Below are 27,729 nucleotides of genomic sequence, written 5' to 3'. Positions count from 1 at the left end.
TATGAAAATTATTTGATTCTTCTCTGAATTCTTATATGCATGATTTGGTATCTTTGCAAGTCTCTTTGAATTATCGGTTTAGTTTGGCCTACTAGATTGATCTTTCTTGCAATGGGATAAGTGCTTAGCTTTGGGTTCAATCTTGCGGTGTCCTTTCCCAGTGACAGCAGGGGCAGCAAGGCACGTATTGTATTGTTTCCATCGAGGATAAAAAGATGGGGTTTATATCATATTGCTTGAGTTTATCCCTCTACATCATGTCATCTTGCTTAATGCGTTACTCTGTTCTTATGAACTTAATACTCTAGATGCATGCTGGATAGCGGTCGATGTGTGGAGTAATAGTAGTAGATGTAGAATCCTTTCAGTCTACTAGACACGGACGTGATGCCTATGTTCATGATCATTGCCTTAGATATCATCATAACTATGCGCTTTTCTATCAATTGCCCGACAGTAATTTGGTCATCCACCATAATACATGCTATCTTGAGAGAAGCCACTAGTGAAACCTATGGCCCCCGGGTCTCTTTCTTATTATATTGCATCTCTTTTATTTACATCGCATCTCGTTTACTATTTTGCAATCTTTACTTTTCAATCTATACAACAAAAATACCAAAAATATTTATCTTATTATCTTTATCAGATCTCACTTTTGCGAGTGGCCGTGAAGGGATTGATAACCCCTTTATCGCGTTGGTTGCAAGGTTCTTGATTGTTAGTGCAGGTACTAGGTGACTTGCGCGTTGTCTCCTACTGGATTGATACCTTGGTTATCAAAAACTGAGGGAAATACTTACGCTACTTTGCTGCATCACCCTTTCCTCTTCAAGGGAAAACCAACGCATGCTCTAGAGGTAGCACCCAGTGACACATATGGCTCAGGCCCGGAGGCTTCTGTCGGGGTACACAAACAGGGGTGTATGTTTCCCCCTGACTTGTGCCCGGACAGGCAAGTCTCCGGCACAACAACAACAAAGCAAACTGCACCAAGCATCCAAGACAAGGCCAAGCAGAAGAGATAGCTCTTTGAGAAATCAAAGGGAGGATCAAGAAGACCAAGACAAGCCAAATGAACAAGATATCACTAAGGAAAAACCTCCCTTGCCGGGCAGACGAGGCTGGCAAGGTCGAAGTCACACCAAAGACAAGTCTCAAGACTCCCTCGGCAAGCTTGCCGGGGACACCGAGGGTGGATTACCCTACCAAGATGCCACCGCTCCACCTCACAGCGACGCAAGTCACTTATCGGTGTGGTGTCGAGCCCCCTGGTGATCAGGTGGCTGTTATTTAGCACGTGGCAGCCATTTCTGAGGAAGATCGCCTCCAAATGACACCCGTCCATAGGCGTGTCATGCAGGCAGGCGAGAAGGTGGATAAATAGCATAGCCAGACTTGCTGGGATACCCCCATGTTGTGACACTAAGAGGTGCATTTAATGCACCTTGTCTTGTCTGCATAGTTAGGTATGATAGCACTGTGGCTATCTAATCACTGGATAATGACTGTTTTGCCATTGTGGTAACTCCTTGACCTATAAAAGGAAGGTCGTGGCTACCTTAGAAAGGATTCGGGCCCTTATACACTCATACACACGTAGCTGCTCTCGTCCCAAGGCGACCTTGCTGGGCTAGAGCATTGCGTCTCTACCACGGTCCATTCATCAATCCACCAAAGCAGGAGTAGGGTTTTATGCCTCACGGCAGCCCGTACCTAGGTAAAAACTACCTGTGTCATTGCCGCTGTGCTGCTCTACGACCTCCGCTCTTTGTGCAACGCGCCTTTCCCCTTGCCGAGCCACAAAGGGGCCAATGGTCCCATAGGTGGCCGTGTTGAACCACGACACGTATGTGTAACTTACTAATCATCGCACACGAGTACTCGCAGACGCATCGTGTGCGATACTCCTAGCCACCGCAAGCAACTAGTTTGCATTTTTTCAAAGTTTTTTGTACACACAGATCGCACACGAATTAACTGTAGTAACCATCTGTGTTATAATTTATCATCGCAAACAGTTCATCCGAGTGGGCTATTTGCCGCGTATCACACACATCTTGTTTGCACGAATCGTTTGTGTTCTTTTGGCTCATCGCAAACAGCTCATCTATATGAACTGTATGCCGCATATCACACACATCTTGTTAAGTTGAACCATTTCTGTTCTGTTCCCTAATCGAAAACAGTTCGTCTGAGTGAACCGTATGCCGTATATCACACACACCTTGATCTAGCTAACCGTTTCTGTTGCATTCCCTAACAGCAAACAGTTCATCTAAGTGAACTGTATGCCGTATATCGCACACAGCTTGATATGGCTATCCTGTCTCATCACAAACAGTTCGTATGGATCACTCGTATGCCCTGCATCGCACATGCAATTAAAATCCGAACCGTGTTTGATGTCTCCGCCATCGCAAACATTTTGCATCCTTTTTACGGGTTTTTTACATCACCGTTTGCGATTAATGCATCGCACATAGTTTCGTCAAAGGGTCTCTGATCGTAGTGTCGCGTTAGCAGCATCCTACAGTAGTGAGGAGATGATCCACGCGGACGCGCTGCCCCAACTCTTCCTCTGCTGCATGGCACTGCGCATCTAGTGGTAATGATCTGTGATCCATCTCCCATAGCATGTTCTTGGTTGTCCTGCGCGCAGGAAAATTTTAATTTGCAGTCGACATAGCCGACCATAGAGCCCAATAGTGGTACCAGAGCCTCTGCTATAGGATTTGGATTCGGATCATATGCATATTAGGTATGTGGAGGCGGCAGATGAGATATGTTGTCATTTATGAGATCGGTTATGTGCATGGTTGATGAGATCAACTACACATGGGGATTGATGTGGCTATGTTTTCTGATGACCGGAATCGATGAGGTCGTGACACAACCTACCCCTACCGGTCGGTATCTGCCATCGGGGTTAACAATAAAACGTAAATCCGAATCGAACTTGCAATGATCGATAAGATCGGTCAAATCGGAAAATTCGGCGTGATCGGAGTACAAATGCGATCTAGAATTTCCAAAAATGTCGGGCGCTGCCCGCACCTGCAAGGGGCGCTGCCCCTTCGAACCCCGCCTGCTAACCAGCTAGCGGGACCGCCGTGTTCGTAGCGCCTTGTATTTCGTGCACGATCACTCAAACCGGTAGAACGCGATTCTATGCGTAACTTTCTTTTGCAGGTTCATGTGAATAGTTGATACGTCTCCAACGTATCTATAATTTTTGATTGTTCTATGCTATTATATTATCTGTTCTGGATGTTTTATATGCATTAATATGCTATTTTATATGATCTTTGGGACTAACCTATTAACCTAGAGCCCAGTGCCAGTTCCTGTTTTTTTCCTTGTTTTAGAGTTTCGCTGAAAAGGAATATCAAACGGAGTCCAAACGGAATGGAACTTTCGCCATGACTTTCCTTGGACCAGAAGACATCCAGAGGACTTAGAGTACACGTCAGGGAAGCCACGAGGTGGCCACAAGGACAGAGGACGCGCCCAGGGGGGAAGGGCACGCCCCCCACCCTTGTGGGCCCGTCGTGACTCCACCGACCTATTTCTTCCGCCTATATATTCTCAAATATTCCAAAACCTACCAAGAGAGCCACGAAAACACTTTTCCACCGCCGCAACCTACTGTACCTGTGAGATCCCATCTAGGGGCCTTTTCCGGTGTCCTGCCAGAGGGGATTCGATCACGGAGGGCTTCATCAACACCATTGCCTCTCCGATGAAGCGTGAGTAATTTACCACAGACCTATGGGTCCATAGCTAGTAGCAAGATGGCTTATTCTCTCTCTTTGATTCTCAATACCATGTTCTCCTCGATGTTCTTGGAGATCTATTCAATGTAATACTTTTTTGCTGTGTGTTTGCCGAGATCCGATGAATTGTGGATTTATGATCAGCTTATCTATGAATATTATTTGAATCTTCTCCGAATTCTTATATGCATGATTTGATATCTTTGCAAGTCTCTTCAAACTATCGATTTGGTTTAGCCAACTAGATTGGTTTTTCTTGCAATGGGAGAAGTGCATAGCTTTGGGTTCAATCTTGCGGTGCTTGATCCCAGTGACAGAAGGGGAACCGACACGTATTGTATCGTTGCCATCGAGGATAACAAGATGGGGTTTTCATCATATTGCTTGAGTTTATCCCGCTACATCATCTCATCTTGCTTAATGTGTTACTCTGTTCTATGAACTTAATACTCTAGATGCAGGCAGGAGTCGGTCGATGTGTGGAGTAATAGTAGTAGATGCAGACAGGAGTCGGTCTACTTGACACGGACGTGATTCCTATATTCATGATCATTGCCTTAGATATCGTCATAACTTTGCGCTTTTCTATCAATTGCTCGGCAGCAATTTGTTTACCCACCATAATATTTTCTATCTTGAGAGAAGCCTCTAGTGAAACCTATGGCCCCCGGGTCTACTTTCTGAAGGAATATGCCCTAGAGGCAATAATAAAGTTATTATTTATTTCCTTATATCATGATAAATGTTTATTATTCATGCTAGAATTGTATTAACCAGAAACTTGATACATGTGTGAATACATAGACAAACAGAGTGTCACTAGTATGCCTCTACTTGACTAGCTCGTTGATCAAAGATGGTTATGTTTCCTAGCCATAGACATGAGTTGTCATTTGATTAACGGGATCACATCATTAGGAGAATGATGTGATTGACTTGACCCATTCCGTTAGCTTAGCACTTGATCGTTTAGTATGTTGCTATTGCTTTCTTCATGACTTATACATGTTCCTATGACTATGAGATTATGCAACTCCCGTTTACCGGAGGAACACTTTGTGTGCTACCAAACGTCACAACGTAACTGGGTGATTATAAAGGTGCTCTATAGGTGTCTCCAAAGGTACTTGTTGGGTTGGCGTATTTCGAGATTAGGATTTGTCACTCCGATTGTCGGAGAGGTATCTCTGGGCCCTCTCGGTAATGCACATCACTTAAGCCTTGCAAGCATTGCAACTAAGGAGTTTGTTGCGAGATGATGTATTACGGAATGAGTAAAGAGACTTGCCGGTAACGAGGTTGAACTAGGTATTGAGATAACGACGATCGAATCTCGGGCTAGTAACATACCGATGACAAAGGGAACAACGTATGTTGTTATGCGGTCTGACCGATAAAGATCTTCGTAGAATATGTGGGAGCCAATATGAGCATCCAGGTTCCGCTATTGGTTATTGACCGGACACATGTCTCGGTCATGTCTACATAGTTCTCGAACCCGTAGGGTCCGCACGCTTAACGTTTCGATGACAGTTATATTATGAGTTTATATGTTTTGATGTACTGAAGGTTGTTCGGAGTCCCGGATGTGATCACTGACATGACGAGGAGTCTCGAAATGGTCGAGACATAAAGATTGATATATTGGAAGCCTATGTTTGGATATCGGAAGTGTTCCGGGTGAAATCGGGATTTTACCGGAGTACCGGGAGGTTACCGGAACCCCCCGGCAACATAATGGGCCTTAGTGGGCCTAGGTGGAAGAGAGGAGAGGCGGCTAGGGCTGGGCCGCGCGCCCCTCCCCCTAGTCCGAATAGGACAAGGAGAAGGGGGCGGCGCCCCCCTTCCTTCTTCTCCCTCTCCTCTTTCCCCCTCCCAAGTCCTAATCCAACTAGGAAAAGGGGGGAGTCCTACTCCCGGTGGGAGTAGGACTCCTCCTGGCGCGCCCCAAGGCTGGCCGCACCTCTCCCCCTTTGATCCTTTATATACGGGGGCAAGGGGGCACCCCATAGACACAACAATTGATCGTTTGATCTTTTAGCCGTGTGCGGTGCCCCCATCCACCATAATCCACCTCGATAATATCGTAGCGGTGCTTAGGCGAAGCCCTGCATCGGTAGAACATCATCATCGTCACCACGCCATCATGCTGACGAAACTCTCCCTCAACACTCGGCTGGATCGGAGTTCGAGGGACGTCATTGAGCTGAACGTGTGCTGAACTCGGAGGTGCCGTACGTTCGGTACTTGATCGGTCGGATCATGAAGACGTACGACTACATCAACCGCGTTGTGTTAACGCTTCCGCTTTCAGTCTACGAGGGTACGTGGACAACACTCTCCCCTCTCGTTGCTATGCATCACCATGATCTTGCGTGTGCGTAGGAAATTTTTCGAAATTACTACGTTCCCCAACAGTGGCATCCGAGCCTGGTTTTATGCGTAGATGTCATATGCACGAGTAGAACACAAGTGAGTTGTGGGCGATATAAGTCATACTGCTTACCAGCATGTCATACTTTGGTTCGGCGGTATTGTTGGATGAAGCGGCCCGGACCGACATTACGCGTACGCTTACGCGAGACTGGTTCTTCCGACGTGCTTTGCACAGAGGTGGCTGGCGGGTGTCAGTTTCTCCAACTTTAGTTGAACCGAGTGTGGCTACGCCCGGTCCTTGCGAAGGTTAAAACAACACCAACTTGACAAACTATCGTTGTGGTTTTGATGCGTAGGTAAGAACGGTTCTTGCTAAGCCCGTAGCAGCCACGTAAAACTTGCAACAACAAAGTAGAGGACGTCTAACTTGTTTTTGCAGGGCATGTTGTGATGTGATATGGTCAAGACATGATGCTAAATTTTATTGTATGAGATGATCATGTTTTGTAACCGAGTTATCGGCAACTGGCAGGATCCATATGGTTGTCGCTTTATTGTATGCAATGCAATCGCCATGTAATTGTTTTACTTTATCACTAAGCGGTAGCGATAGTCGTAGAAGCAATAGTTGGCGAGACGACAACGATGCTATGATGGAGATCAAGGTGTCGCGCCGGTGACGATGGGGATCATGACGGTGCTTCGGAGATGGAGATCACAAGCACAAGATGATGATGGCCATATCATATCACTTATATTGATTGCATGTGATGTTTATCTTTTTATGCATCTTATCTTGCTTTGATTGTCGGTAGCATTATAAGATGATCCCTCACTAAATTATCAAAGTATAAGTGTTCTCCCTGAGTATGCACCGTTGCGAAAGTTCTTCGTGCTGAGACACCATGTGATGATCGGGTGTGATAGGCTCTACGTTCAAATACAACGGGTGCAAAACAGTTGCACACGCGGAATACTCAGGTTAAACTTGACGAGCCTAGCATATAACAGATATGGCCTCGGAACACGGAGACCGAAAGGTCGAGCGTGAATCATATAGTAGATATGATCAACATAGTGATGTTCACCATTGAAACTACTCCATCTCACGTGATGATCGGACATGGTTTAGTTGATATGGATCACATGATCACTTAGAAGATTAGAGGGATGTCTATCTAAGTGGGAGTTCTTAAGTAATATGATTAATTGAACTTAAATTTATCATGAACTTAGTCCTGATAGTATTTTGCAAATTATGTTGTAGATCAATAGCTCGCGTTGTTGCTTCCCTATGTTTATTTTGATATGTTCCTAGAGAAAAATTATGTTGAAAGATGTTAGTAGCAATGATGCGGATTGGATCCGTGATCTGAGGATTATCCTCATTGCTGCACAGAAGAATTATGTCCTTGATGCACCGCTAGGTGACAGACCTATTGCAGGAGCAGATGCGGACGTTATGAACGTTTGGCTAGCTCAATATGATGACTACTTGATAGTTTAGTGCACCATGCTTAACGGCTTAGAATCGGGACTTCAAAGACGTTTTGAACATCATGGACCATATGAGATGTTCCAGGAGTTGAAGTTAATATTTCAAGCAAATACCCGAGTTGAGAGATATGAAGTCTCCAACAAGTTCTATAGCTAAAAGATGGAGGAGAATAGCTCAAGCAGTGAGCATGTGCTCAGATTGTCTGGGTACTACAATCGCTTGAATCAAGTGGGAGTTAATCTTCCAGATAAAATAGTGATTGACAGAATTCTCTAGTCACCATCACCAAGTTAGTAGAACTTCGTGATGAACTATAGTATGCAAGGGATGACGAAAGTAATTCCCGAGCCATTCGCGATGCTGAAATCGACAAAGGTAGAAATCAAGAAAGAGCATCAAGTGTTGATGGTTAACAAGACCACTAGTTTCAAGAAAAGGGCAAAGGGATAGAAGGGGAACTTCAAGAAGAACGGCAAGCAAGTTGCTGCTCAAGTGAAGAAGCCCAAGTCTGGACCTAAGCCTGAGACTAAGTGCTTCTACTGCAAAGGGACTGGTCACTGGAAGCGAAACTGCCCCAAGTATTTGGTGGATAAGAAGGATGGCAAAGTGAACAAAGGTATATTTGATATACAGATTATTGATGTGTATTTTACTAGTGTTCATAGCAACCCCTCGGTATTTGATACTGGTTCAGTTGCTAAAGAGTAGTAACTCAAAACGGGAGTTGCATAATGAACATAAACTAGTGAAGGATGAAGTGACTGTGTATTGGAAGTGGTTCCAAGATTGATATGATCATCATCGCACAGTCCCTATACTTTCGGGATTAGTGTTGAACCTAAATAAGTGTTATTTGGTGTTTGCATTGAGCATGAATATGATTTGATCATGTTTATTGCAATACGGTTATTCATTTAAGTTAGAGAATAATTGTTGTTCTGTTTACATGAATAAAACCTTATATGGTTACACACCCCATGAAAATGGTTCGTTGGATCTCGATCGTAGTGATACACATATTCATAATATTGAAGCCAAAAGATGCAAAGTTAATAATGATAGTGCAACTTATTTGTGGCACTGCCGTTTAGGTCATATTGGTGTAAAGCGCATGAAGAAACTCCATGCTGATGAGCTTTTAGAATCACTTGATTATGAATCACTTGATGTTTGCGAACCATGCCTTATGGGCAAGATGACTAAGACTCCGTTCTCCGGAACAATGGAGCGAGCAACTGACTTATTGGAAATAATACATACTGATGTATGCGATCCGATGAGTGTTGAGGCTCGCGGCGGGTATCGTTATTTTCTGACCTTCACAGATGATTTGAGCAGATATGGGTATATCTACTTGATGAAACATAAGTCTGAAACATTTGAAAAGTTTAAAGAATTTCAGAGTGAAGTGGAAAATCATCGTGACAAGAAAATAAGGTTTCTATGATTTGATCGCGGAGACAAATATTTGAGTTACGAGTTTGGTCTTCAATTAAAACAATGTGGAATAGTTTCACAAATTCGTGCCACCTGGAACACCACAGTTTAATGGTGTGTCTGAACGTCATAACCGTACTTTATTGGATATAGTGCAATCTATGATGTTTCTTACCGATTTACCACTATCGTTTTGGGATTATGCATTAGAGACAGCTGCATTCACGTTAAAACGGCACCATCTAAATCTGTTGAGACGACACCATATGAACTGTGGTTTGGCAAGAAACCAAAGTTGTCGTTTCTTAAAGTTTGGGGTTGCGATGATTATGTGGAAAAGTTTCATCCTGATAAGCTCAAACCCAAATCGGAGTTATATGTCTTCATAGGATACCCAAAGGAGGCAGTTGGGTACACCTTCTATCACAGATCCGAAGGCAAGACATTCCTTGCTAAGAATGGATCCTTTCTAGAGAAGGAGTTTCTCTCGAAACAAGTGAGTGGGAGGAAAGTAGAACTTGATGAGGTAACTGTACCTGCTCCCTTATTGGAAAGTAGTTCATCACAGAAATCTGTTCCTGTGACTACTATACCAATTAGTGAGGAAGCTAATGATGATGATCATGTAACTTCAGATCAAGTTACTACCGAACCTCGTAGGTAAACCAGAGTGAGATCCGCACCAGAGTGGTACGGTAATCCTGTTCTGGAGGTCATGTTACTTGACCATGACGAACCTACGAACTATGAGGAAGCGATGATGAGCCCAGATTCCGCGAAATGGCTTGAAGCCATGAAATCTGAGATGAGATCCATGTATGAGAACAAAGTATGGACTTTAATTGACTTGCCCAATGATCGGCGAGCCATTGAGATTAAATGGATCTTCAAGAGGAAGATGGACAGTGATAGTAGTGTTACTGTCTACAAAACTAGAATTGTCGCAAAAAGGTTTTCGACAAGTTCAAGGTGTTGACTACGATGAGAGTTTCTCACTCGTATCTATGCTTAAGTCTGTCCGAATCATGTTAGCAATTGGCGCATTTTATGAAATCTGGCAAATGGATAAACAAAACTGCATTCCTTAATGGATTTATTAAAGAAGAGTTGTATATGATGCAACCAGAAGGTTTTGTCAATCCTAAAGGTGCTAACAAAATATGCAAGCTCCAGCGATCCATCTATGGACTGGTGCAAGCATCTCGGAGTTGGAATATACGCTTTGATAAGTTGATCAAAGGATATAGTTTTATACAGACTTGCGATGAAGCCTGTATTTACAAGAAAGTGAGTGGGAGCACTACAGCATTTCTGATAAGTATATGTGAATGGCATATTGTTGATCGGAAATAATGTAGAATTATTCTGCAAAGCATAAAGGAGTGTTTGAAAGAAGTTTTTCAAAGAAAGACCTCGGTGAAGCTGCTTACATATTGAGCATCAAGATCTATAGAGATAGATCAAAACGCTTGATAAGTTTTTTCAATGAGTACATACCTTGACAAGATTTTGAAGTAGTTCAAAATGGAACAGTCAAAGAAAGAGTTCTTGCCTGTGTTACAAGGTGTGAAATTGACTAAGACTCAAAGCCCGACCACGACAAAAGATAGAAAGAGAATGAAAGTCATTCCGAGCCATAGGTTCTATAAAGTATGCCATGCTATGTACCAGATCTATTGTATACCCTACACTGATTTTGGCAAGGGAGTACAATAGTGATCTAGGAGTAGATCACTGGACAGCGGTCAAAATTATCCTTAGTGAAATAAGGATATGTTTCTCGATTATGGAGGTGACAAAAGGTTCGTCGTAAAAGGGTTACGTCGATGCAAGTTTTGACACTAATCTAGATGACTCTAAGTCTCGGTCTAGATACATATTGAAAGTGGGAGCAATTAGCTAGAGTAGCACCGTGCAGAGCATTGTAGACATAGAAATTTACAAAATACTTACGGATCTGATTGTGACAGACCCGTGACTAAAATTATCTCACAAGCAAAACATGATCACACCTTAGTACTCTTTGGGTGTTAATCACATAGCGATGTGAACTAGATTACTGACTCTAGTAAACCCTTTGGGTGTTAGTCACATGACGATGTGAACTATGGGTGTTAATCACATGGTGATGTGAACTATTGATGTTAAATCACATGAAGATGTGAACTAGATTATTGACTCTAGTGCAAGTGGGAGACTGAAGGAAATATGCCCTAGAGGCAATAATAAAGTTGTTATTTATTTCCTTATATCATGATAAATGTTTATTATTCATGCTAGAATTGTATTAACCGGAAACTTGATACATGTGTGAATACATAGACAAACAGAGTGTCACTAGTATGCCTCTACTTGACTAGCTCGTTGATCAAAGATGGTTATGTTTCCTAGCCATAGACATGAGTTGTCATTTGATTAACGGGATCACATCATTAGGAGAATGATGTGATTGACTTGACCCATTCCGTTAGCTTAGCACTCGATCGTTTAGTATGTTGCTATTGCTTTCTTCATGACTTATACATGTTCCTATGACTATGAGATTATGCAACTCCTGTTTACCGGAGGAACACTTTGTGTGCTACCAAATGTCACAACGTAACTGGGTGATTATAAAGGTGCTCTACAGGTGTCTCCGAAGGTACTTGTTGGGTTGGCGTATTTCGAGATTAGGATTTGTCACTCCGATTGTCGGAGAGGTATCTCTGGGCCCTCTCGGTAATGCACATCCCTTAAGCCTTGCAAGCATTGCAACTAAGGAGTTTGTTGCAAGATGATGTATTACGGAACGAGTAAAGAGACTTGCTGGTAACGAGGTTGAACTAGGTATTGAGATACCGACGATCGAATCTCGGGCTAGTAACATACCGATGACAAAGGGAACAACATATGTTGTTATGCGGTCTGACCGATAAAGATCTTCGTAGAATATGTGGGAGCCAATATGAGCATCCAGGTTCCGCTATTGGTTATTGACCGGAGACGTGTCTCGGTCATGTCTACATAGTTCTCGAACCCGTAGGGTCCGCACGCTTAACGTTTCGATGACAGTTATATTATGAGTTTATATGTTTTGATGTACCAAAGGTTGTTCGGAGTCCCGGATGTGATCACGGACATGACGAGGATTCTCGAAATGGTCGAGACATAAATATTGATATATTGGAAGCCTATGTTTGGATATCGGAAGTGTACCGGGTGAAATCGGGATTTTACCGGAGTACCGGGAGGTTACCGGAACCCCCCGGCAACATAATGGGCCTTAGTGGGCCTAGGTGGAAGAGAGGAGAGGCGGCTAGGGCTGGGCCACGCGCCCCTCCCCCCTAGTCCGAATAGGACAAGGAGAAGGGGGCGGCGTCCCCCTTCCTTCTTCTCCCTCTCCTCTTTCCCCCCTCCCAAGTCTTAATCCAACTAGGAAAAGGGGGGAGTCCTACTCCCGATGGGAGTAGGACTCCTCCTGGCGTGCCCCAAGGCTGGCCGCACCTCTCCCCCTTTGATCCTTTATATAAGGGGGCAGGGGGCACCCCATAGACACAACAATTGATCGTTTGATCTTTTAGCCGTGTGCGGTGCTCCCCTCCACCATAATCCACCTCGATAATATCGTAGCGGTGCTTAGGCGAAGCCCTGCGTCGGTAGAACATCATCATCGTCACCACACCGTCGTGCTGACGAAACTCTCCCTCAACACTCGGCTGGATCGGAGTTCGAGGGACGTCATCGAGCTGAACGTGTGCTGAACTCGGAGGTGCCGTACGTTCGGTACTTGATCGGTCGGATCGTGAAGACGTACTACTACATCAACCGCGTTGTGTTAACGCTTCCGCTTTCGGTCTACGAGGGTACGTGGACAACACTCTCCCCTCTCGTTGCTATGCATCACCATGATCTTGCGTGTGTGTAGGAATTTTTTTGAAATTACTACGTTCCCCAACACTTTCCATCATATAAGTTTCCGATCTACAATTTTAGTTTCCTATTTACTTCCTTTGCCATCTTTTACTTTCCGTTCCATAAACCAAAAATACCAAAAACATTACTTTACCGTTTATCCATCTCTATCAGATCTCACTTTGCAAATAACCGTGAAGGGATTGACAACCCCTTTATTGCATTGGGTGCAAGTTGGTGTTTATTTGTGCAGGTATTCGGTGACTTGTGCGTTGACTCCTACTGGATTGATACCTTGGTTCTCAAAACTAAGGGAAATACTTACTCTACTTTGCTGCATCACCCTTTCCTCTTCAAGGGAAAAACCAACGCAAGCTCAAGAAGTAGCAATAGTATGGCTGATGTGTATGTGATGCATGTGCATAATTTATACATGGCATGCGCGTCATGTTTGTCAGCCGGCAGGAGCCAAAGTGTTTTCCTTATAATGTATAACGAGGGTGACTCTATGTAAAATTCATTACTAGTTGTAGTAGTTGGATAACAGAGATCAGGTTGGTGACTTGGCGTCCCGGCGTGACAAACAAGATGGAATTCCTAGATGGTCATCGGAGTCGGAGCCGACTTGGAAGAACATCCATGAAGGAGCCATACTATTTCACAATATATGTTTATTTGTGATTGATATTGCTTCTTGTTTCTATGCATGTTAGAATGGTAGAAAGATCCCTCGTTAATATCAAGCAATTTGCCATTCCTGATGTTGCACCTTCGCACGTCAAGTACGTCTAGTAGTGGGCTCATAAAGTTGGGGTGCTACTAGGTGTCCTTGAACTGAAGGGTTAGTGGCGGTCACGGACATGCACTGCATCAGGTTATCTTGACAAGGCTATCAAAACGGTTTCCAGCCTTGTGGCAAAGAAGGTTGGGGGTCGGGGCATGAGATGCCTTCCCGACCGACAGAGTCGTATAGAGATACGATTAGCAAGGAGTTGCTTACCGGATAGGCATGTTGGTTAGCAGTGATGCTAAAGCTCACTAGTTGCATGTGCTAGTCGGATCCTGAATCACTGAGAGTTTGCGGAGGGATGTCGACTTTGGTGGGAGTATTTCTATTTAGGCTAGAATTACTCTACATAAACACATTGCTTAGTAATTGCATATTTTCTGTTGTAGATCAATGGCACCACCTGCTCAACCCAACTTTGCATTCAAATCAATTCTGGAAAAGGATAAACTGAATGGAACAAACTTTACCACCTGGTATAGAAATTTGAGAATTGTTCTCAAGCACGATAAAAAGGAACATGTTCTAAAGGATCCACTTCCAGAGGAACCTGCCGATAATGCTAATGCCACAACCAGGAATACCTACCAGAAACTCATTGATGAATCAAATGAGATCAGCTGCCTCATGCTGGCTTGTATGGAGCCCGATTTGCAACAACATTTCAAAGATGTTGGGGCTTTTGATATGATCGAGAGTCTCAAGAGCATGTTTCAGGTACAGGCTAGGACCGAAAGGTTCAACGTTTGGTGATCCTTGATGGATTGCAGGCTGAAGGAAGGTGATCCACTGAGCCCGCATGTGATCAAGATGATCAAATACGTGCAAGCTTTGGATCGGTTAGGCTTCCCGCTCTTGGATGAGCTGGCTATAGATGCAATTCTGGGTTCTCTTCTGCCTAGCTATGGGACGTTCATCTCAAACTATCATATGCACGGCATGGATAAGAAGCTCACTGAATTGCATGGGATGCTTAAGGTGGCAGAGCAAGATATTAAGAAATGCACGAATCAAGTGTTGATGGTGTAGAACTCGGCTAAGTTCAAGAAGAGTTGGTCCAAGAAGAAGGCTAAGGCAAAGAGCACGGAGATGGCAACCTCCACCGCTACGCCGAAGTCTGGACCAGACTCAAAGACCATTTGCTACCATTGCAAGGAAACTGGTCACTGGAAGAGGAACTATAGCAAGTGGCTTGCTGAGCATGGCAAGAAGGCCGGAAATGCTGCTTCAGGCAAAGGTACACTTGTTACGCTATAGACATTTACCTTGCTAATATACCTAGTAGCTCTTGGTTATTTGATACCGGATTGGTTGTTCATATTTGCAACTCGATGTAGGGGCTGGTAAGAACTAGGCGTGTGGCACAAGGGGAGATTGACATCAGGGTCGGCAACAAAGCAAGAGTTGCTGCGTTCGAGGTCAGCACGATGCAGCTCCAACTTCCTTCTGGATTTATTTTGGAATTGAATAATTTGTTATTACATTCCTGCACTTAGTCGGGACATTATTTCTGCCTCATGCTTGATGAGTCAGGGTTATGAATTCAATTTAAAGGACAATGGTTGTTCGTTTTATTTGAATGGAATGTTCCACGGCTATGTACCCATTGTTGATGGGCTTTTTATATTGAATCTTGAACAGGAACCGGTCTATAACGTGAATGTGAAGAGGCATAAGCCTAATGAGATAAATCCAACATACTTCTAGCATTGCCGGCTTGGAGACATTAGTCTGAAATGCATCAAGAAGCTCCATGATAATGGGCTCCTAACTTCGTCCGACTTTGGGTCATTTGAGACATGCGAATCATGCTTGCTCGGCAAGATGACTAAGTCTCCTTTTGTACAAAGTTGCGAGAGGGCGTCCGAGCTGTTGGAGCTTATACACAGTGATGTGTGTGGTCCAATGAGCACAACTGCCAGAGGTGGCTATCAGTACTTCATGACTTTTACCGACGACTTGAGTAGATATGGGTATATCTATTTGATGAGGCACAAGTCGAGAACCTTTGAAAAGTTCAAAGAGTTTCAGAACGATGTTGAGAATCAGCTCGGCAAGACTATAAAACTTCTACGATCAGATCGTGGAGGTGAGTACATGAGTCAGGAGTTTGATGATCATCTGAAAAGCCGAGGTATAGTACCTCAGTTCACACCTCCGGGTACGCCATAGAGAAACGGCGTGTCGGAACGGAGGAATAGGACCTTGTTGGACATGGTCCGTCAATGATGAGAAAATTGGATTTACCCTTGTCATTCTGGGGATACACTCTAGAAACTGTAGCTTTCACGCTTAACAGGGTACCATCAAAATCCGTAGACAAGACACCACATGAGATGTGAACCGGGAAGAGTCCCAGTTTGTCTTTTCTAAAGATTTGGGGTTGTGAAGGATTTGTCAAGCGACTTATGTCAGACAAGCTTACACCCAAGTCGGATAAATGCATATTCGTGGGATATCCGAGGGAAACCTTGGGATATAGCTTCTACAACCGCGAAGAGGACAACATGTTTGTTGCTCGGAACAGGGTTTTCCTTGAGAAAGAGTTTCTCAGTCGGGAAGCCAGTGGGAGGACGGTACTCGAAGAAATTCGAGGACCACTCAGGGATGACTCGGCTGGTGATGAGATCATACCGGAGTCGGCCAGGGAACCCGTAGTGGAAGCAGCACCGGAAGCACGGAGGTCGGAAAGATTGCGCAGAGTGCGTGATGTATTGTTGCTAGAAAGCGACAAGCCGGCCACGTATGCGGAAGCGATGGTGAGCCCTGACTCCGAGGCATGGCTAGAGGCCATGAGATCAGAGTTAAAATCCATGGATGAGAATCAAGTCTGGGACTTGGTTGATCTACCGCATGGCGTAAAAGCCATTGGTTGCAAATGGGTCTTTAAGAAGAAACCCGATGTGGATAGAAATGTTCTGATCCACAAAGCTCGACTTGTCGCTAAGGGTTATGGACAAGTTAAAGGAATTGACTACGACAAGACTTACTCGCCGGTAAGTCGGTGAGGATCATACTAGCTATAACTGCATATTTCGATTACGAGATATGGCAGATGGATGTGAAAACGGCTTTCCTTCACGGAAATTTAACCGAGGACATGTATATGATACAACCCGAGGGTTTTGTCGATCCGACTAGCGCTGGTAAGGTATGCAAGCTCAAGAGATCCATTTATGGGTTGAGGCAAGCATCTCAAAGTTGGAACGTTCGTTTTGATGAGGTCGTCATAGGTCTCAGTTTCATCAAAAGCGAAGAGGACGCTTTTTTATACACGCGGTTAAGTGGGAGCTCGATAGTGTTTTTGATCTTGTATGTGGATGACATACTACTGATCGGAAATGATGTTTCGATGTTGAACTCGGTCCAGGAATCATTGAATGGCAGGTTTTCAATGAAGGACCTCGGTGAGGCAGTTTACATTTTGGGCATTAAGATCTATAGAGATAGATCGAGAAGGCTGCTCGACTTAAGCCAGAGCACGTACATAGATAAAGTGTTGAAGCGGTTCAACATGAGTGAGGTGAAGAAAGGGTTCTTGCCACTCTCACATGGTATAAGGCTAAGCGAGACTCAGAGTCCTTCGACATCTGATGAGCGAAGCAGGATGAGTAGGATTCCATATGCCTCGGCAATCGGATCCATCATGTATGCCATGATATGTACACAACTTGATGTTGCTTTTGCAATAAGCCTAACAAGAAGATACCAGGGCAACCCAGGTGAGAGTCACTGGGCAGCGGTGAAGAATATTCTGAAGTATCTAAAAAGGACTAAGGAAATGTTTCTAGTTTATGGAGGTGAGGAAGAGCTCTGCATAAAGGATTACGCCGATGCTAGTTTCCAAACCGATAGATATGATTGTCGATCACAGTCTGGATTCGTGTACGTCATGAACGGAGGAGCAGTGAGCTGGACGAGTTCCAAGCAAGACACGGTGGCCGATTCTACCACAAAAGCCAAATACATTGCGGCTTGTGAAGCTGCAAAGGAGGGTGTTTGGATCCGGAACTTTCTGGATGATCTTGGTATTTTCCCAGCCCCAGTAAAACCATTGGACCTTTATTGTGATAATTCTGGTGCCGTCGCACTAGCCAAGGAGCCGAGGAATCACCACAAGACCAGACACATAGATCGGAAATATCACCTGATACGAAAGATCGTAAAGAATGGTGATGCAAAATTCATGCGGATGCAAATGTTGCAGATCCGTTGACTAAGCCGCTTCCACAACCCAAGCATGAGGGGCACGTTAGAGCTATGGGCATGCGATGTCTATTTGATTGACTCTAGTGCAAGTGGGAGACTGTTGGAGATATGCCCTAGAGGCAATCATGTATGATGATATTTCCTATGTGTTTATGAATAAAGATAGTCCTTCGACATTATCAATGATGTGTATCGGCAAGTACGTGACTTGTTTGTGGGACTATGCATTGTATGATGACTGTCCTAAAAGGTCCTTAGTCGGAAGGGCTGTGTGGACGCGCAGTCAAATAGACTAGCATATGACACGGTCGATGGCTTGGTCTCACTAGCCATGGAGCATTGGATGCTAACCGGATAATATGGACTCGGAAGGATCTGGTCAGATCCACATAGTCGGATCCGAGTCGAGATAAGGTCCGAGTCGGACAGACCCAACTATGAGACACAGCAATATGTCATCTGTGAGTCTCTAGTACAACATACATTTTATGTCCTAAGACCTGAGCCGACGCATGTTCTCGGGATGGTGACAGACCTGCTTTGGGCCGACCAAACGCTACTCCGTGACTGGGTAGTTATAAAGGTAGGTTTCGGGCTTGTCCAGGCCCATGCTGCGAGACATGGTCGAGCAAGATTGGATTTTCCCGTCCGACCAGGAGAGATGTACTCTGGGCCTCTCGTGTGATCTGACCAAGATAAGCATGGCCATGCGATAGGGATTATGACATAATCCGGTTAGTGGCCGACATCACTGGAACGAGAAAGAGGTCGGGCTAGCACAAGGATGACAGACTCGCCTTGAGCCCAACAACATATATCATGTGGCAAAGGGAACATAAGTGTGACATGTTGTACAGGTTCGCCAACCGACTTCATTGTGTACTGGTGGTCAGCACGCCTTGCTAGAGGCCGCTACCAGCCGAGTAGGTCGGAGTTGATCCGACCTGCGACCAAGCTGACTCGAACCTAAGGGGTCGCGCGCTTAAGGGAAGGAACCTGTGAGGCCCGATCTGACTCCACGAGTTACATGTGATCCTACTCGGACTCGGATCCCGGCCGAGCAAGTTTTGGGCTTTAGGGTCCGTGCAAGGCCCAAGTGTTGAGCCCGCAACGAAAGCCTATATGAAGTGGGGGTGCGCACACTCATTCTATTGATTGCTTCAGCGCTGTCACTAGGGTTTGCATGTGTTGTGAATAGCCACCTCCACTCATCGCCGACTGTGTCACCTGACCTAACAGTCCACTGCACGGTGTTCCTCCTGCACGCGCGAATACCGTTAGAGGCGGTGCACTTGCGCTGCTCCGGCGAACCTGTACGTGGAATCCGACGACCGGCTGCTCGAGGGAGATCGGACGAGGAGGAGATGATCCACGCGGACGCGCTGCCCCAACTCTTCTTCCGCTGCATGACACTGCGCGTCTAGTGGTAACAATCTGTGATCTATCTCCCGTAGCATGTTCTTGGTTGTTCTGCGCGTAGGAAAATTTTAATTTGCAGTCGACGCACCCTACAGTAGAGCCCAACAATACGATCCGTGACTGAACCCTACTCTAAATCGCCTTCTGACTTTGGGCTCTAAGCCGGCCCATTTTGTAAGCCGCCCTTCTTGGTCCTGCATCATGGTCGTCTTGTCAAATCTGAGGCCCAACTTCATAAGTCGCCCATGCTCTGACCCGGCCCTACTAGGGCGGGTTATACCGTGGGGTTATATCCCCAACAGTTACTGTTACAGTTACTATTGCTACTGTTACCAGTGCCATCATACTACTGTGCTACTAAACACTTTGCCGCAGATATTTAGTTCTTCAGGTGTGGTTGAATTGACAACTCAACTGCTAAGCTTGTAAATATTTTTTGGCTCCCCCTGTGTCGATTCAATAAATTTGGGTGAAATACTACCCTCGAAGACTGCCGTGATCCCCTATACTTGTGGGTTGTCACACAAGATTTCCAGATCCACCAGAATTGTTTAGGGGCTTTAGGAGGATCGCCAATGAGCATGTTGTAAATTTTCCTGTTGCGGTATTTGCTCCCCTGTCCATGGAATTTCCAGAGGCTTATGTCGTTTAGTAGGACATCAACGTGAATTTTACATTTTTTTAGCCATAATCTTTACATAGCTAAAAAAAAGCTATGATTTTACATCCTGGGGGTCTGTTAGGACACATATTAAATCCTAGGGATGTAACGTTAATGAACTTTACATGCTGAGATCATATATATGACGCAGATTTTTTTTCGAACATGGGTTCACGCACACCCTTTATGAACAGTAAAATAAAAATGGTAAAAGATTTGAACATTTTTGTTTTTTCTGTAGCATACAGGTCGAGTGTTCTACTCATATGTAGTTTCATGAAGAAATTGCATTCATGGTATTAAAAAAAAGACAAAACTGATGCTAAAAAAACTAATATTTGAAGCAATTTGGAGGTTATTATTTTCGCAAAAAATACTCCGGATGTCAGTTCTACCTGAAACTTCACACGTGACTAGAATAGTTGACCAAGTTTGTTAACCTAAAAATATAAAATTGTTTGATTTTTTTGGCTATTTTCAGTTTTTTCTGTTCATACCATTGTATTTTCGCTTATAATAGTCATATAGAAGAACCTTCTGTGTTTCACATGCAAGGATGGCCCATTTTCTTGTTGGGCAGATGTTCCTCTGTTTGTAGAAGTGATCTGCTATCAAGTGCTATTTTTACTCATATTAGGTTATACATGTACTAAGGTGAAACAATGATTATTACTAACACATATTAAAGCATAAGTTAAACAGTGCTAATCCATAACCTACATATATTACAGTTCACAGAGAGTATCATAAAATGGAGCAGCTCTGGAAACCTGTGATCATATTGAACAAGCAGGGAAACACAGCCAAGCCTGATCTCTGTGACCTACAGTACAACATGGAAACACAACACCGGCACAATCTACGGAACAAAAAAATGGCAGCTATATCACACCGCCAACAAAATCTGTTTCTTCACGCAAAAGGTACAAGTAGTGGTCCTCGAGGGGGCGGTCCTGTGGCAGCGCGTCCTGCTCTCTTGCTACGTGCGAGGCGGACTCCTTGAACCTCTGCAGGCGCACCCTGCTGTACGCGTCGATGTTCCGTTGCGAGATCAGGAAGAGCTCCACCTCCGTGACGAATCGCGCTGTCCGCCCGAGGAGGAACGGCCTAGCAGCGTCCGACAGTAAACTCCTGAACTCTTCCCTTGTATGTTCCGGGGAAGCCTGCTTTGAGGCGTGCAGTTTTTCTTGCGTTTTCATGAAGGACTCGATCAGGCCGTGGATGTGGTAGACTATGGCCTCGACGTTTTCGTCCTGTGGAAGATAATTTCTCAACATAAGTTACCATTAATAACAAGATCTGCCAGCATCACACTACTATATATCCTGGAATGTGCAGGATCAGCCTGATTCCTTTTGTCCTTGACCATGATGAATGAGTAATGGGTAACATACATTACAAATAAGCACCAGTTGGATGTTTAGTATGCATTCTCTTTTTAAACAAGCTAGGTTCGACCTAGTGTACATGGAAGTGCAAATGTAATTCTGCTGACCTACAGAATAATGGTGTTGCTAACACATAGCACTATACCTGCGTAAGGGCCTGAATTTCCCATCTCAACCAAGTTTCAAGCCATACGTTCTTCCGGAGATACTTTCGCTGCTTCCAGTACTGAAGCACACTGGCTGTATCCTCTGAAATCTCTGCATCAAACATCAGTGTTAGAAAAACAAGGGTTATTGACATCTGAAATTAATTCTAAAGCTGCGAACAAAGAAGTAAACAGTACAACAAATGAACACAATACCTCTTGTGTTATAGAATTGTGATATCAACTCGTGTGCATCTGCAAGATATCTGCACCATAATATAAGTGAGATCAATACCCACAGTCATTCATACTTGAACAAGTTTTACTCTGTAATAATCAGAATAGTGACACATGCTCAACTGCTGAATGCAGGCATGCACAACGAGACTGACACCGACCTCTTCCCCTGGTCCTGCTCTATGTAATGCCGCGTAAATGATTTGCCATCGAAAGCATGAAGGACCGATGCACTCTTTGTCTGCAGGCATCACAAGGATATAATAATATCAGGACCAAGACTGTCTCAGGCAAAGCAGTATCTGGTCAAGTCCGTAGATATAGTCCATTGCGCTAACCAGCAGAAAACGGTAGAGAGATGAATAATTAATTTGGGCGCGGGCTTAACCAATTTTGCTTCTCAGCAGCACATCAAGATTAAACCAACCATAACCAATTTTGCTTCTCAGGAGCACATTAGACCAACAAAATTACAAATGCCTTTTTCCCTACACGATTCAATGGGCATGTATGTTCTCTCGCACCATGCGTTGCAGGATGATAAGAAGTTGAAGTGAGAAAATGCGTGTAAAACGGTGCCAGACAAACCACACCTGCTAATTATTGGAGAAGCAGCAAAATGGGTCTAGGCTCACCTTGCAAAGGGGGCATTTCACAGAGGACAAAGGGTCTTCATGCTTGCTCGCCACAATGCTCACCCACTGGGTTATGCACTCGTAACAGAATGAATCTGAAGAATTCGGCACAGTCGGTCAGAAATGTGTCTCGAACTACAGGAATCCTCTGCCTCAAACCCACAGTTTCTGCAGAGTGCCTATGAACACAATAGAAACCTACAGAATGTTTCCCCAGCTACTCTTGCGGCTAGAAATAATTCGAGAACGAAAATAATCTGGAGCTGAAGCTCAGTTCGCGGCCAATTCGTGCGCGCGGGGGGAAGGAGGCGACTCACGCAGGCAGGTGTCGAGGTAGGCCTCGTCCTCGAATCCCTCGAGGCAGATGGGGCAGGCGCACGCGAACGCCGCCGCCGGGCCTCTGCGGCCACCGCCGGAGGGCGAGGCGGGCGCGGCGGCGGAGGAAGTGGAGGCGGCCGCCGCCATGTCTGCAACTCTGAGACGGATCGGCATCGCCCAAGCAAAAGCAGGGGAAGAGGGGAACAAGCCACCGGGTGCGGGTCTGCTCTCATCCGAGCCGTCCGTCCACCATCGGACGGCCATCCCACGCAGCAGGGGACCCAACCAGATCGGGCCCCGGTTAATTAAATCTTGCAGGGCCCTTACGCTAATCCCACGCCTAATCACCCATCTCGCAGCTACAGTAATCTCGCACTAATCATACTTAGCTCGCGGTTACTTGCCGCCATTATAAGAGCCCCTCGTCTCACGTCGCCTCCGCCACGCTCTCTCTCTCTGTCTCTCTCTCGCCTGCTTTACCATCGGGTTGTTGCGGCGGCGGCGGCGGCGATGGCGGCGGAGGACGTGGAGTTCGTGGACTACGAGCGGGACGACGGCGACGACGGGATGGAGGACGAGGAGGAGGACGGGGAGGTCTCGGCCCGCGCGCTCCCCGTGCCCCACATCGCCGCCCCCGCCGTGGCGCGCACCAGCAGGGGCCGCTTCGTCGGCCGCAGCCGCTCCGTCATCGCCTCCACCCGCGACCGCTTCGAATCCATCCCCTTCGCCGGCACCTCCGCGCACGGCGGCCCGCAGCGCTGTGAGAACCCCTTGCCCGACCCCCCACCCCCCTTTTTTTGGGGCGTGATCTCTAGGTTGAGTCTCCGGCCGGGGGTTCCCGATGTTTTAGGCGGGTTCGTGTGCTGTTTGGGGTTGGTTTCGTTCGGAATCGCGAGGAAGTTGGCAGGCTAGGGTTTGTGATTGGTGATTTCATTTTCGTGAGGGTTTAACTGCTGTTTCGATGTCATGCGTGGTAGGTGGTACTGCTTGTGTTGGCTGAATTTCGACATCGCTTCAACAACCTGGGCTGTTTGGTGTTACATTTCAGACTAACTATCAAAGTTAAAGTCCTTCCTTTTGCCTGTGTTGTTGTATGCTTCTATGAAGACGCAAATGTATCATCGTAATGTAGGTGCTGTGTTGTACTCCCTCCGTCCCATATGTAAGAGTGTCAAAAAACGTCTTACATTATGGGACAGAGGGAGTATGATTCTTCATGCTGAGAACTAGCCTTTTCAGTTATTGCTCTTCTGCAGGTTTGGTAGGTGTGGTTATGTGTCATGCATGTCTTTGAGTGAAAGGTTTCTGTAGAAAGGAAGAAAATGTAATCACGGTGAATGAATTATGTACACTAGTTAGAGCGTTAGTGTGGATTGCTGGTGTTGTGGGGTGATGCTTACTGTCCCTTTGACAGAAAATAAATCAGAATGGCCTGACTCTGTTTGGTGGACTGTATGTTCACTTGTTTAGTAGGCTAGTAGCCTCTAGGAGCATACATGATACGTTCTATCAGAAACTGTAATGGTTTGCAGGAGATGCTAAATTTCTTTTATTATTAGGATGAGGGATTTGGAATGCTAAAAATGTAGGATACCAAAAGTGGATTTTATGACTGCTATAAAGCATTTCTATCTACAGTCATGTAAGCCTCCTTTTGATGTTGTGGTTGAAAAGTGAGAATTAGAATGTTTTAGAAGGAGAAGATAGGATTGGAGAGTTTTAAACGAACAGTTAGATACACAAACGTTTCATGAACTTCCAGCTAAGACTAATTTGTTGGGATGCATATTTGAATAATGTCTCCCTTGCATTTGCAGTTTTTGCCTTCTTCATTTGTCGTGTGCTATGCCTCATAATGCAGTCTAGCATTATTATGTTTATTTTCCTTGCCGGTGTTACTTGTTATATGCTAAAAAATGTAGCTGGTAGTCTTTCAAACTTTTAGTGTTTTCTTGAAGCTGAATGAATTAACTAGTCAAAACATTAAGAAGTGACAGAACTGAAACAGAACATCAGAACAAATTTTGTATGACTACACAATGATATAGTGATGGTTGATCCAATGGGCATATGACACTGCTTATTTTGTTTTCCACTATGCTTCTTGTATGCCAGCCCATGGCATTCTGGTTACACTGGTCATGTACTACTAGGTAAGCAATTGTCACCTTTCGCAAAAAAAAAAGGTAAGCAATTGTCACCCCAGTAGTGCAAAATGATTTGCCTCACGTTTTTATACACTGAGGAACATCCAACGTGAAGGCATGGCCGTTCCTGCTAGTTCCTGGTTACTTGCATGCTAGTTTTCCATATCATTGTGTATAAGGCGGTAAGGCGACCTAAGGCGAGCACCATGACGCCTAGCCGCCTAAAGCGGGCATAATTGTAAGGCGCTGCCAGGGCACCTTGCCGCCTAAGCGTCCAAGGCAGGATGCCTTATAAACAATATTCCATAGTCTATAAAATGTAATCCAGTATTGGTAACAAACCATCTACTGTTTCATGCTAATCTATGTGGTTATCCCATACTTGGCTCCTGCTCTCATACTTTTCTAATAGATTATTTGCTGTTATAGTCAACTCCTTCTGCATATATTCCCATTTTGATCATTTTCTGGCATTAGTAATGGAAAACTCTGTTACCTTGTAGCAATTGAAGGATGGATAATAATTGTCTCAGGAGTCAAAGAAGATGCAGAAGAAAGTGATCTGTATGATGCTTTTGCTGAGTTTGGTGAGGTCAAGGACTTGCATTTAAACCTGGAGCGCCGCACTGGATATGGCAAGGTAAATTTGATAGTCTTACTAAAATAAAGGAGGTCCCTTCTTTGCTGGTGGTGCAATTCCGGATGAGCCACACGAAAGCACATATACTGATAATTTGGTACTTGAAGCTATGCTTACCGCTTACCGGTCTATACTGAATTATGTCTTGAAGTGGTCCTGTTTAGGAATTTGGATCAATGGGAGTGGTTGGACTCCTGCAAAACCGTGATCAGAAAACTCTGAAGGACATGAAATTGCTTGATATATGCTGTGTGCAATGTTGCAAGTCCTTGAATACAAAGTCAGCTTCTAAGCTTTACTATTTTTGCTTTCATTTTTAGCCATGCCTTTTTCTTCTCACCAATTTGTGCAAGTATCATGGGGTGTGACAGGCAGTTCTGTCGAAATAAGCACCAAGAGTTTGCCAGAATTGCATTCATCTTACTGTAGTGGCACAAATGGTTGAGATTATTGTTTACACTTGCGAAGAAAGTTTCTTGCCTACATATACAACTGGCGATTATGCCAAATATGCCTTTTTGTTTGTGAAGAAGCTCTCTATTTCTCACACCTGTGTTTATCTGCTCAACACAGGGATATGCATTGGTTGAATATGGATGTTTTGAGGAAGCACAAACTGCAATCAGAAGTATGAATGGGACACAGCTGTTAACAAAGACCATCCATGTTGATTGGGCATTCAACAGAGGTCCTATACAGAACGTCACGAGTGCACGGTGCGAACTAAACGTGTTTTGTCCTGCATTTCCTCTGGTTGATAAATCTTTATGCCAATTTGATATGATACTTAATTTGGACCACATGCTTGTTACTGACAGTGTCTTCTTTGTGTGATCTGTATTTACATTCTATAGTTGTATATTTGTCCTTGCCATTGCCCTGTCCTGAAATTCTTGCAAGCTAGATCTATTGTTTTTCATTTGCTCGCTACTACACAACAATATTACTTTCTTCTGTAAACCTAATAACCTCAAAGATTATAACGTGATTAAATAGTCTTTCCTGGAGAAGGTTCAGCATTGGTGAACCCGTATCTCATTTGGTTTCGTGAAATGAAATGCTTAGTAATGCAGTATAACTAGTTTTCTCAGATCATATTGTTGGGATTAGATACGTCTATCTTCCCTTGGTTTCATGATTATGTGTAGATTGCAAATGATAACACATGTTTCAGTAATCATCCTAGGCTAAATTTGTGAAAAAGGAAATGATAAAGACTGTGAATTGAAACTCTCACCTATTTCTTGGCCCGTTGGTCCCAAGTGTAAAGGACAGTGTGATCACCTATTTAAGCTACGTTATTGCCTGATCTAAACTGTAGAGAAGACGATGCTTTTACCTCCCTTATATGTCATGTCCGTCTGTGCTGTAGATGTGCAACTTTTGTCATCAGCCTCTATATTTATCAAGTGGATGTCTGTGTTGTGCAAGTGGAATTGACAGTTGTGGTTATACTGTTGATGTTGAAGCTCTCCGCTATTTGTCTCTGCAATCTACTGCTGACTGGTTTTCCTTGCTCACAGGCCAGCACAGCGACGGTCTAGGACTCCACCTCGCAGGCTTGCTGCCATGACATACTGAGAGGGAGCTGCTAGGCCTGCAATGTTGGGCCAGCCTTGGTCAGTGTTTTTTTGTAGTCGCCAGGGATTTGCTATGTCATAGATTTTAGTCTTAACCGTCGTCATCTGGCACTAAGCGGTAACCGAACAATGAACCGGGTATGTATCGTCGAGAAACCGAGTCCTGATTCTGCTAGCCTGTACTGAGCTTGTTCAGCGGCTTGGCTCACAAACTTTGATATTGAATGCATGATGCAAATTGGATGGATCGATCTGTTTTGTCTTTATGAACTAACACATCCTTTGTTAGATGGCCACAAAATGGTTTAACCAGCACATCACATGAAGAGCTCTGGGGTTGGTTGAGTGAATCAAAGCCGTCGGTTTTCCAATCCCTGGAGTCTGCAGAATTTAGGTAAATTCAGTCATGCGCTACGTGTTCAGACTCGCTAGGGCAATAAGAGGCAGTTGCCTTGCCAAGCAACACTTGGTAATCCTGAAGAATTACTCACGCAGAAGCCTGGTAGCAGCATGAATATTGCTCCATTTCTGACTTGGCAAATTCATCTTCAGAACTTCTTTCGGCCCAGTGGGCGTTTCGGGGA

General features: G+C 44.6%; 2 protein-coding genes across 3 annotated transcripts; one reads left to right on the top strand and one right to left on the bottom strand.

Annotated features, from left to right (window-relative positions):
* Positions 1–20,801: 20,801 nt before the first annotated feature.
* LOC123123366 (uncharacterized) lies at positions 20,802–23,004 on the bottom strand. Its single transcript, XM_044543860.1, has 6 exons — positions 22,778–23,004; positions 22,461–22,555; positions 21,987–22,066; positions 21,805–21,854; positions 21,588–21,700; positions 20,802–21,307 (listed from the first exon to the last, which is right to left on the bottom strand). Exons 1-6 carry the CDS (start codon positions 22,950–22,952, stop codon positions 20,936–20,938), a joined length of 885 nt encoding a protein of 294 aa, XP_044399795.1. The 5' UTR covers positions 22,953–23,004; the 3' UTR covers positions 20,802–20,935.
* Positions 23,005–23,223: 219 nt separating this feature from the next.
* LOC123123367 (RNA-binding protein Y14B) lies at positions 23,224–27,411 on the top strand. Of its 2 annotated transcripts, XM_044543862.1 has the most exons (4): positions 23,224–23,538; positions 25,429–25,565; positions 26,139–26,281; positions 27,089–27,411. In XM_044543862.1, the coding sequence occupies exons 1-4, from the start codon at positions 23,289–23,291 to the stop codon at positions 27,144–27,146; spliced, it is 588 nt and encodes a 195-aa protein (XP_044399797.1). In that variant the 5' UTR covers positions 23,224–23,288; the 3' UTR covers positions 27,147–27,411. The 2 variants fall into 2 exon arrangements, with proteins under 2 accessions (XP_044399797.1, XP_044399796.1); XM_044543861.1 differs by lacking the exon at positions 27,089–27,411 and having other exon boundaries at positions 26,139–27,022.
* The last annotated feature ends 318 nt before the right edge of the window (positions 27,412–27,729 follow it).

This window comes from Triticum aestivum, chromosome 5D (assembly GCF_018294505.1).
Source record: "Triticum aestivum cultivar Chinese Spring chromosome 5D, IWGSC CS RefSeq v2.1, whole genome shotgun sequence".
NCBI classification, from domain to species: Eukaryota; Viridiplantae; Streptophyta; class Magnoliopsida; order Poales; family Poaceae; genus Triticum; species Triticum aestivum.
The sequence above is the reverse complement of the archived record's forward strand: the minus strand, read 5'-3'. Positions and strand labels throughout refer to the sequence as shown.

What these genes read in the sequence shown, in the direction of transcription:
- LOC123123366 (XM_044543860.1), bottom strand. Translation starts at nt 22,952, where the DNA reads ATGCCGATCCGTCTCAGAGTTGCAGACATGGCGGCGGCCGCCTCCACT. An exon ending in TGAAATGCCCCCTTTGCAAG is followed by an intron (nt 22,067 to 22,460) that starts GTGAGCCTAGAC and finishes TGATGCCTGCAG; the next exon opens with ACAAAGAGTGCATCGGTCCT. An exon ending in AAATTCAGGCCCTTACGCAG is followed by an intron (nt 21,308 to 21,587) that starts GTATAGTGCTAT and finishes TATCTTCCACAG; the next exon opens with GACGAAAACGTCGAGGCCAT.
- LOC123123367 (XM_044543861.1), top strand. Translation starts at nt 23,289, where the DNA reads ATGGCGGCGGAGGACGTGGAGTTCGTGGACTACGAGCGGGACGACGGC. An exon ending in GCACGGCGGCCCGCAGCGCT is followed by an intron (nt 23,539 to 25,428) that starts GTGAGAACCCCT and finishes GTTACCTTGTAG; the next exon opens with CAATTGAAGGATGGATAATA. An exon ending in GCCGCACTGGATATGGCAAG is followed by an intron (nt 25,566 to 26,138) that starts GTAAATTTGATA and finishes TGCTCAACACAG; the next exon opens with GGATATGCATTGGTTGAATA.